At 37.1% G+C, this 11,616-nt stretch overlaps 1 protein-coding gene across 1 annotated transcript in view; it reads left to right on the plus strand.

Annotated features, from left to right (window-relative positions):
* The window catches only part of NCKAP1 (NCK associated protein 1), a 141,155-nt gene that overhangs the window by 79,390 nt on the left and 50,149 nt on the right, over positions 1–11,616 (plus strand). The window contains exons 15-16 of the mRNA XM_007934903.2: positions 3,411–3,492; positions 4,509–4,567. Coding sequence (XP_007933094.1) covers positions 3,411–3,492; positions 4,509–4,567 — 141 coding nt within the window. The remainder of the gene's footprint in view (positions 1–3,410; positions 3,493–4,508; positions 4,568–11,616) is intronic.

Below are 11,616 nucleotides of genomic sequence, written 5' to 3' on the forward strand. Positions count from 1 at the left end.
TAGCATAGTACCTAAGGTATTTGACTGCTAACCAGAAGGCTGGCTGTTCAAACCCACCAGCCACTCCTCAGAAGGAAGGTTGGGCAGTCTACTTCTATAGTGATACTGCCTCAAACCCAAAGGAGGGGTTGGTATGAGTCAGATCTGACTCATTTGCCAACATTTATTAATCGCTTATTACTCCATGGCAGTAAGTTGGGGTTTTTTGTTTAGATCTAGTAGTTTTCCTTCCCCTCCCTGGTAACCAACAAAGAAAATTTCCTTCCGTATATAAACCTTTCCTTGACTTTTTATAATAGTAGACTTATACAGTATCTGTCCTTCTGTGATTAACTTACTTCAGTCAGCATAATGTAAACGTGTGGTCTTTTGGAAGCACATTGCCAGGACTTTTTTTTCAAGGCACCTCTGTGATGAGTTTGAATTGCAAACCCTTTGGGTAGAGAGGTAGAGCACTTAAGTATGTTCTAGGCATATAGTATAAAGGAATAGCAGTAAAAATTCTGTTTATATTAGGACTACTCTGTTTCTGAGGGGTATCTATATGGAAGTAGATTGCCCCATCCTCTGAGGAGTGGCTTGTGGGTTTGAACATACAGCCTTCTGGTTAGCAGTCACATACCTTAGGCACTGCACCACCAGAACTCCTAAAACGAATAGTTTTCTACAAAATTAAGCATACCTTGAAACTCATTTTTTTCAAGCCTTCCTAAAAATGCAGGTAAGAAAAACATTGTTCATGTAATTATTTACTTTGAATTATGTGTAACATATGTCACTATCCTAAACTAGTTTATTTCTTCTTTTATCCACTAGATGGAGCTCAGATGCTTCATTTTTAGAAGGGCCATTAAAAAGGAACAGAGAGTCAGCCAAATAGTAGAAAAACACCTCCAGTCACAACCTATACCCTTGGGGAATGCACCCGTCTAACCTAAGGAGATGCACCCCTTACATCAGTCAACCATGAGACATCAGAAGGGCAGCCTTTGCGTAGAGGGAAAGACAAGAATGCATGGATAAGAAGGGCACAGGGAAGGGGTAGTCACAGGGAGGAGAGGAGAGGAGAGGAGAGGAGAGCGTTTTATGGTTGGGGCTTGAAACCAAATGTGCACGAACTGTTGTGTGTAAAATGAATCTGCTTTGTGATTTGCACTCACATCACAATAAAAAATTAAATTAAAAATAAATGAGCAGAGACCTGATTTTATCCCTAGGATGTTGTTATCTTGCTATTATTTTATTTGAATAATTATTTATCAGATAAACTAGAGGCCAGTCTTGCTATTTATTATTTATTCATGATAGCACAGAGTATGAAAGTAAACCAAACTTACGTTGTATCTGTTTTGGTATTTACTAAGACATCTAGGGGAGCTCTGGTGGGTTTGAACCACCAGCCTTCTGGTTAGTAGTCACATACATAGTGCCTAAGCCATTTGACTGCTAAGCAGAAGGCTGGTGGTTCAAACCCACCAGCCACTCCTTGCAAGGAAGATTGCACAGCCTGCTTCCCTAGCGATACTGCCTCAGAAACTCAAGGAGGGGTCGCTATGAGTCAGATCTGACTCAACAGCAGTGAGTTAGAATTTTTTGGTTAAGACATCTGGTAGCACAACAGTTACATGCTCAGCTACTACCTAAAAGGTTGGTGGTTCGAATCTACCCAGCAGCTCCATGGGAAAAAACCCAGCAATTTCATAATTCCATAAAGATTACAGCAAAGAAAACCTTCTGGAGTATTTCTGTTCTGTCACATGGAGTTGCTATAAGTCAAAAATCAACTTGACAGTATCTACCAAAATAACAAACTTTACAGATTTATTTATTGTATTAAAATTTTTAAGTCATCTGATAGTTATATTTTTATAAAAACAAATTTAACAATACTAGGGAAATTAATTTTTTAACATTTCTTTTGGGATTGCAATAAACAGTAATAATATCAGCTGTGGCCATAATAATAATGATAAAAACAATTGCCAACATTTATTGATAGCTTATTATATTAAATCTTATACAATGACTCCATGAGAGTAGGTAGTACTGCTATTTATTGAAGAGAAAACAGACGTTTATGTAACTTGCTCAGTATTGTGTGGTAGTACATAAGTAATAGAGTCAGTATTTGAACTCTAAGTCTTAACTCTAAAGCCTCAGCTCTTACCATCCTCTTCTGTTATAAAGTACATTTCATGGTGTTTTTAACCATTTGGCTGTTGTTGTTAAGTGCCGTCGAGTCGTTTCCGACTCTTAGCGACTCCATGCACAGCAGAACGAAACACTGCCCGATCCCGCGCCAGCTCCACAATCCCTGCTATACTTGAGCCCATCATCGCAGCCACCGTGTCAATCCATCTCGTTGAAGGCCTCCCCCTCTTTCATCGACCCTCCACCCTACCAAGCATGACATCCTTCTCCAGGGAATGGTCCCTTCTTACAACATGACCAAAATAGGTGAGACGAAGTCTGGCCATTCTTGCTTCCAAGGAGCATTCTGGCTGCACTTCCTCCAGGACAGATCTGTTAGTTCTTTTAGCAATCCATGGTTCTTTCAGCATTCTCCACCAGCACCACAACTCAAAAGCATCAACTCTTCTTCGGTCTTCCTTATTCATTGTCCAGCTCTCACATGCATACCAGGCGATTAGAAATATCATGGCTTGTGTCAGGCGCACCTTAGTCCTCAAGGAGATATCCTTGCTCGTCAGCACTTGATACAGTTCCTTCGCAGTTGACTTTCCCAATGCTACACGTCGTCTAATGTCCTGACTGCTGCTTCCGTTGGCATTGATTGTAGAACCAAGCAACGTGAATTCTTTGACAACCTCAATCTTCTTTCCATTTGGCTAGGACTGATAAATTTAGAATTAAGATTGTAAACACGTTAATTCAGTTCACTCTAATAGGTCCTAATGTTTTGAAAATCACTTTTTGTTATTTGTGAAATAAGTATCCAGTTTTTAAAAACTTTATTTTTTAATATCTACTTTGATACACTTTATCATACATGCACTCTGTGTACAGTTGAAATTTTGACAAATACATCCATTTGAGTAGCCACCACTGTAGTCAAGATGTAGAACATTTCTAGCATCCTTAAGTGTTTTCTTGTGCTGGGAAGGTTGATTACTCCCCTTTGTCTGCAGGAGCCACTGATTTTTTTTCCATCAGTATAATTTTTAAAAAAATTTCATATAAATGGAATCATATGTTGTATATTGTTTTAACTTTTTTCACTTAGCACACTGCTTTAGGTATTTATCCATATTACTGTATCTATTGATACTTTTTTTCTTTTTATTGCTTGAAAAATATTCTGTATTATGTGGTCTACAACAGTTTATCCATTGATCCGTTGATGTTTCTCAAGCAGCTATTTCTAACATTATTTTTTGTTTCTTTTTCAGAATCTTTCTGTTTGCCCTGAAGATGAGTCGATCATCATGTCCTCTTTTGTTAACACTATGACTTCCCTAAGTGTAAAACAAGGTAGTCTTTTAAGTAAAAGCTTATTTTTTTCTAATTAAGTTTTCATACTTGATTAGTAAGGAAAGAATTTAATGGTTAATTTTTATAGAATCACTTATTTCAAATTTGGACATATTTAATGTTTCTTTTTTATCTTCACTTTATTCTTTCTGAAGCAAATTTTTCCAGATGAATCTGTGATGATATTTATAAAAATCCTAAGAATTGTAGTTTGATTTTTTTTTTTTATTATTCAGCAGAAAGAAAGAGGCATGTGTTAAGAAAAAAGATAAGAAAACAACAACAAAAAATACTGCATATTTAACAAAGTGGATATTTGCTCCAAACTTATCTGTAAAAATAGTAGTAATATATTCCATTTATAAAATGTTTAGTCTGTGCCAGGCACTTTTATATGCATTATCGCATTCAGTCCACATCACTTCTTTAAACCACTGGAACTACTTTTATTTTACACATTTGGAAACTCAAGGTTTGAGAGGTTAAATAATTTGTCCAAGCTCTAATAGCTATTATGTATTAGAATAGGAATTTGAGCTTACATCTGTCATCTCAAACACTGATGTTGTGCATTATTTGAGTGCTTCATTCCGACAGATAGATGTGCTGCTTTATTTTCATTGTCTTTAAATAAAAGAGAACAGAAACTTTAAAATTTTCTGAATAACAAAAATTAGTTTACGTAATCTGCTATTGAAATTACTGTTAACTTACCTGGTAGATGTTTGGTTATATGGAGTTATTTTATGAAATGTCATCTTGCTGTCCAAAGTGTATATTCATGAGATCTTCAAGCCCAATGGCTCCTTCAAATTAGCATTTAAATAAATTGAGAACCAGAGAGTGTAGGAGAGAAGTCTGAACATTATACATCTCTTAGCACACCTTCCTTTGTCATGATCTCTGTAGGATTTGAGAATAAATGTTTCATTTTCTTAGCTCTTAAGTATTTAAATGTGATTATAGATTTATAAAATCATTAATATGCTTTGTAATCTCTTTTTCTGTTATTGCAGTTGAAGATGGGGAAGTATTTGATTTCAGAGGAATGAGGTTAGACTGGTTTAGATTACAAGTAAGAATAATTTATTAATTTTCATTGTCATTCTGTTTTTTTGTTACTGAATACCTTAGTTTATCAGTTTGCACCAGTTATTAAACTTGGATAAGTATATTTCTAATTTAATCCAATATAAAAGGGTTTTTGAGTAAAGTTAATTATTAGAGATTTTTAAATCCTAGTATCCCTTTTGATTATCATGATTCAAATATTTAATTCAGTAGTGGAAACAAAAAATCTTTTTTTTACTAAACATTTATAATCTAGTGTAGGAGCTGACAAATTTTTTTTGTGAGGAATGAGATAGTAAAAATATTAAGCTTTCAGGCTGTATGGTCTTTTCTATAACTTTGCAACTTTTCTTTATATAACTTTTACTATAACTTCTCTAAAACTATGCAACTGTGCCATTGTAGGATGGGAACAGCCATAGACAATATATAAACAAATGGGCACAACTATGTTCAATAAAATTTTATTTGTAAAACCAGGTTGTTGACCCATAAATTATAGTTTGCATTCCCTGACCTAATACCAAAAGCTTCATTTTCCCAAGTACAGAAATAAATGGTAGTAGGCTTTAAAAGCTTTCATTTAATATATGTCTTGCATAAATACTTTTTAAAGGCTTTTAAAATTTAAGCTTAAACTCTTTGTGTATACTATAAATTTAAGGTAGAATTTAATCGTCCCTTAAATATTTCTAGTAATTAAAGAGAACTGTGTCCTAGTGTTCTCATAATCTGGATAACTTAAAAATACTAGAAATACTCACTTTTAGTAACTGTTCAATATTCTCCTAGCTATATAAGCATGTAAATGGAATCAATACACAACATAGTGTTCTGCAACTTCAGACATATGTGTTTAATTTATTTGTTTGTTTGTTTATTTATAAGTGAATAAAATAAGCAGTATATATATGTGGAAGAGAATTTTAGATGGACTCAGGATATACTCCCAGGAAAAGAGTATTTTTCTTAGAATCTGCTTAGCTTCTTGAGGTACTTTTGCTTTTTACATTCTTTCTTTCCAACCTCCAAATATATAGATATTTTTTCTCCTGCCCATTGTATATGTAGGTTTCATAGATGAGGTCAGAAGTATTAAGTAACTTGCCTGAGGTCACAGAACCCCAGGTAGTAGGGGAGCAGGGAAGCATACCATCCTAAAATATTAAATGTGTGTATACTGTTGGCTATTTTTTCTTTATGAAAAGTAAACTTTAACAATTAGCATTTGCCTGTTTTTGTTTTTTTTTAAGGATACAAAGCAATACAGAAATAAAGTAAGGAAAGTGAAAACAAAAGTGGAAATTGAAAGTAAATGCTGCATAGCTTGAACTATTTCAATCTCCTACTATCTAGACCATCACTCGGGTTCAGAGAATTTGAGGGATTTAGGTGCATTTCCATTGTATCCTTATTAAATAATGTTAGAATTATTAATTTAGTCATTTGAAGAATTCACTTGAGAATTTTACCTTATTTTATTGAAATACAGTCATATAACAAAATATTTAAAGGAGTAGTAAGAGTATAATATTGATCGATCTCTGTATTTGACATGTTTTAAAAGATCATCACCAGCTGTCTGATTCTTTCATGTGTTTTGTATCCTATATTAACTGTCATTGGGACATGTAATCACTGTGCCCCTCTCGACTGCATGTACCCAAACCCTTTTGCCCTTAAATAGAATTCTAATACATATCCTCAAACCCACTATCAAGTCAGTTCTGACTCACAGTAACCCCATATAGGGTTTCAAAGGCTATGTATCTTCATGGAAGCAAACTGCCTCATCTTTCTCCTGCGGAGCACCTGGTGAGATCATATTCTAGTCTTTTGGTTAGCAGCCAAATGCTTTAACTGCTACATCACCAGAGCTCCTTAATGACCCTACAGGACAGAGTAAAACTGCTCCATTGACTTTCCTAGGCTGTTGTTGTTATGTGCCATCAAGTCGGACCCGACTTAATAGCAACCCCTCCTTGGGTTTCCGAGGCAGTATCAATACAGAAGTAGATTGCCCCATCTTCCTTCTGAGGAGTGGCTGGTGGGTTTGAACCACCAGCCTTCTGGTTAGCAGTCAAGTGCCTTAGGCACTACACTACCAGAGCTCCCAGGGGCAAATTTAGGGGTCCTAGGAGCTCTGGTAGCATAGTGCCTAAGGCACTTGACTGCTAACCAGAAGGCTGGCGGTTCAAACCCACCAGCCACTCCTCGGAAGGAAGGTTGGGCAATCCTGCTTCCGTCATGATAACTGCCTTGGAAACCCAAGGAGGGGTCGCTACGAGTCGGGGCCGACTCGACAGCAAATAACAACAACAATATATGGCATAAATAGACTATCAAGCATAACCCAAAATGCACAAACAGCACAAGAGAAACAAAATGAATGGGACCTTCTAAAAATTAAATTTTTATGTGCTTCCAAAGACTTCTCCAAAAGAGTCAAAAGAGAACCTCCAGATTGGAAAAAAAATATTTGGCAATGATATACCTGACAAGGAACTTACCTGTAGAATTCATAGAAAACTCCAACACCTCGATAACAAAAGGACAAATAATCCAATTAAAAAATGGGCAGAAGACATGAATAGACACTTCACCAAGGAGGCTATTCAGATGGTCAACAAACATATGAAGAAACGTTCAGGATCATTAGCCATTAGAGACATGAAAATCAAAACAACAATGAGATACCATCTTGCCCCAGCACTAGTAGCAAAGTTCAACAAGAGAGAAAATAACAAATGCTGGCAAGGATGTGGACAGATTGGGACTTTGATACACTGATGGTGGGAATGTAAAATTGTACAACCACTGTGGAAAGCAGTATGGCGATTCCTTCAAAAGTTGGAATTAGAAATACCATTTGACCCAGCCATTCCATTACTAGGTATATATCCTAAAGAAGTGAGAGCCAGGACAAAAACAGACATATGCACACCCATGTTCATCGCAGCATTATTTACAATAGTCAAAAGATGGAAACAACCTAGGTGTCCATCCACTGAGGAATGGATAACCAAATTATGGCACATACACCCAATGAAATACTATGCAACCCTAAAGAGTAACCTAGAATCTGCAAAACACCACAAAAGGTGGATGAACTTGGATGAAATTATGCTGAGTAAACATAAGTCAATCATAGAAGGACAAATATTTTAATAGTCCATTATTGTAAAAGTCAAGGAAAGGTCTATCTATGGAAGGAAATTTTCTTTGTTGGTTACCAGGGGTGGGAGGGTAGGGTAGGGAACACTGTTAGATAGGTAGAGATAAGTATTGATTTGGGTGAAGAGAAAGGCAAGGTACCAAATACGAGTGATCAACATGGTGGCATTGAAGAAGAGGAAGACATAGAGAGGTATAAGGGAAGTACAGACAACAAAGATGAACCCTTCTGCACATACAGTACTGACTTGTCAGTGAAGGCAAACATGGGTATACGGGTGGATAAATGGGTGGACAGGCTGAATTATTAGGAATGTCTATGAAGCAGGGAGTGTACCTAAGACCATGTATAGGGTTGGCAGACAATGGTCCTATAAGTGTATTTGTATGATCTGAATTCCCAGGTGTATAGTAGAGACAAGGGACAAGGTTGTAGTCACTTCTTGGTCACAGCCAGCTACCCAGAGGGAGTGAGTAGTTGAACCTGTGGGCTTGGGACTATAGTCGTAGGGGACATCAAGTTCAATTGGCATAATGTACTACACAAAACATTGTTCGACCTCCTACTTCGGTGACTGGTGCCTAGGATCTTAAAAGCTTGCAAGCAGCCATCTAGATGCAACGATGGGTCTCTCCTTCTGCAGAGCAAAGAAGAATGAAGAAAACCAAAGATTCATGGAAACAATTAGTCCTCACGACTGGTACACCATGTGAAGCTCAGCCTATATGACTATGAGACCAGAAGAACTAGATGGTGCCCAGCTACCACTGTCAACCACTCAGAGGGGGATCTATGTAGGAGATCCTGAATAGAGAGGGAGAACAATGTGGAACAAAACTCAAAATCATTTGGGAAAAAAAAGATGTGGGGGGGACCAGGTTTGCTGGTCTGATAGAGCCTGGCAGAACCCCTGAGACTATGGCCCCTAGCTGCTCCTCAGGTCTGGAATTGAACCCACACTTGTAACTTCCAGCAAAACAAAAGACAGGTATATGAGTTGAACATTTACCTGAAGTAGACACACTCCTTGGAGAGAACAATCATGGGAGCAAGAAGGGCTGTCTATGCACAGGGAGACAGCTCGGGCAGGAGTGCATGGAGGGATGGGCACAGGGAAGAAGTAACTATCGGGAGGAAGTAGGAGGGGAGCTGTTGCATTGTGGTAAATTATAGTCGGTGTCATGAGACAAAGTGTATGTGAACTGCTGTATGGAAAGTGAGTTTGCTCTGTAAGTTTTTCACCCAAATCTCACACACAAAAAAAGTATAAGGTAACAAGGCAGTTTCTAGAATCTGGGAGGTTTACAAATTTGTTGAACAGATAGATGGTGAAAGTTCCATGGCTACAGACTGACTATGAGAGACAGGAGATAATATTTAGCAATTAGGAGGGAGCAGTCCCTAGAGAAAGACGTCATGATTGGTAAAGTAGATGGTCAGCAACAGGAGGAAGACCCTCAATGAGAAAATTTGACACAGTAGCTGCAACAGCCAGCTCAAACATACAACAATTATGAAGATGGTGCAGGACTAGGCAGCGTTTTGTTCTGCTTTGCATAGGATCACTGTCATGCATTGAACTATGTCCCTAAAAATATTTATCAACTTGCCTGAGCTATGGTCATTATTATATAATCGCAGTTATGTAATTATGTAATTTGGCAGCCAATCATTTGTGAGGGAATTAGAGTGGGATGCAACACATTTATTCCAGTCACAGCCCTGTGTGATGTAAGGACTGTTTCCCTAGAGGGTGGCCTGCATCACCTTCTGTCTTACAAGAGAGCAAAGGAGTGAGAAGCAAGCAGAGAAGGAGGGGTCTCAGAACCACCAAGAAAGAAGAGTTGGGTGCAGAGCATATCCTTTCGACTTAGGGTTCTGCGCCGAACACCTCCTGGACCCGGGGAAAGACTGATGCCAAGATACATGGAGATCTCCAAGGAACAGATGATGATATGCAATAAAGACCTTCTCCCAAAGCTGACACATAGAGCCTTCCCCTAAAGCTGTTGTTATGTGCCATCAAGTCGGACCCGACTCATAGCGACTCCTCCTTAGGTTTCTGAGGCAGTATCACTAGGGAAATAGATTACCCAACCTTCCTTTCAAGGTGTGGCTGATGGGTTTGAACCGCCATCCTTCTGGTTAGCAGTCAAGTGCCTTAGGCACTACGCTACCAGAGCTCCTCCCCTAAAGCTAGTTCCCTGAATTCAGACTTACAGCTTCTTAAACTGTGAGAGAATAAATTTCTGTTCGTGAAAACCAGCCACTTGTAGTATTTCTGTTATAGCGACACTAAGAGAGTCGCCATAAGTTGGGACCAAGTCAATAGCACCTAACAATAACAACAACTATATAATCTGTAGAAAGTAGCAACACTCTTCTCTTTTGAGGAATTGATTATCTGTCTAAGTAGACAAAGCATAAAAGATGTGAAAAACTAAATAGCAGTTGAAAAATCTTTTTAAAAGATTAAGGTCAGATGCCACAGACAGAATAAGATTAATTATCATTTATTTTTGGTTTTCTCAAAAGTGAAAAAGATGGTTTCAAGTTGGAATTGGTAGTAATGGCTTTATAGGGAAAGCAAAATGTTAACCTGGATCTTGAAACATGGGTAGAATTTGAATAGGATAATAGCATATACAGTAAATTCTTATGTTATTGAATGTTTGATTTATTAACAACTCCTACTTTTAATGTTATGTAAATTTTGCTTTACTTAAATGATTGGACCAACTCCTAATTGTAACAAAGTCTTTATCATTAACACCTTCACTTGTTATACATGAAGCATTTAAGTCATTGAAAAGGCTTTGAGTCTTTTCTTGTGCTAAAGTAAGGCTAAATAAGAACTGTATACACCTGTTCCAGCTTAGCTGTAAATTCGACTTAAAAACACACACAGTAACAGATCTCATTCATAACCGGCAGATTGCCTCTGTAGGAAAAGGGTGAAAAGGAGCAAAGGCTAAGTAAAGAGACTTTTAAGTATTACTTAGATGAAGAGCAAATTTTCCCAAGAGATATAAATGATCTGACATTCATCACTAATCTTTGTTTCTGGTAGGAAGACATGAGTTAGCAGGTATAAATAAGCACATGACCAGAAAAAAGTGTAGAGTTCTTTATGTCCCAGTAGTTCTTTAGTAGAGCAGGGCCAAGGTTAAACCTTTGGGAGAATTTAGCAGGGTGCTTTGTGCTTTTACTGGAGTCTCATTCAGTTTTGATCCTAAAGTCATTGCTCTTTTATAGTCACATTCATCTTTCCTGTCTTTTTTTTTTTTTCATTATTTAGAGAATACTTTATTAGTTCCTGTAATCAAACCCATGTAGATAAGACCTTACATATTTAATACAGTGTGTTACCCCTGTACAAATGGAAAAAAATTAAGTTTAACATTTCTAGACCAATATGGCTATTAATTTCTGTACAATGCCAACTCAACACGGTACAACTGGGATACTTTTTCCAAAGTTGACAGCACAGCTAAAGTCTCCAAAAATTCAAATTATATATATGTGTGTATGTGTGTGTGTGTATATATATATATATTTATATTTATGTAAAAAGACCAATCGCAGTGTGTTATGCATCAATAGCAGCAACAGCTTTTCCAGGTTCTGCAGTCATCTGAGCAAAATTATAGAGACATCCAGCACACTCCATTAAAAAAAGAAAAAAAGTACAAAACAAAACTTCAAAAAACAGCGAAGTTCTGTTACTGTTGTGATACCTGGCACCATTTTTTTTTTTTTTTTTAATTAGCTTCTCAATCATCATCTGAAAAGAAAACATTCTAGAATTACATCATTAAAAAACAGCTCTGACCCAAAATCCATTAAATGGGGAAGAGAATGTTTGTTTAATAAATGGT

This window comes from Orycteropus afer, unplaced genomic scaffold (genome assembly GCF_000298275.1).
Source record: "Orycteropus afer afer isolate SDZICR_OR568_19922 unplaced genomic scaffold, OryAfe1.0 scaffold00001, whole genome shotgun sequence".
NCBI classification, from domain to species: domain Eukaryota; kingdom Metazoa; phylum Chordata; class Mammalia; order Tubulidentata; family Orycteropodidae; genus Orycteropus; species Orycteropus afer.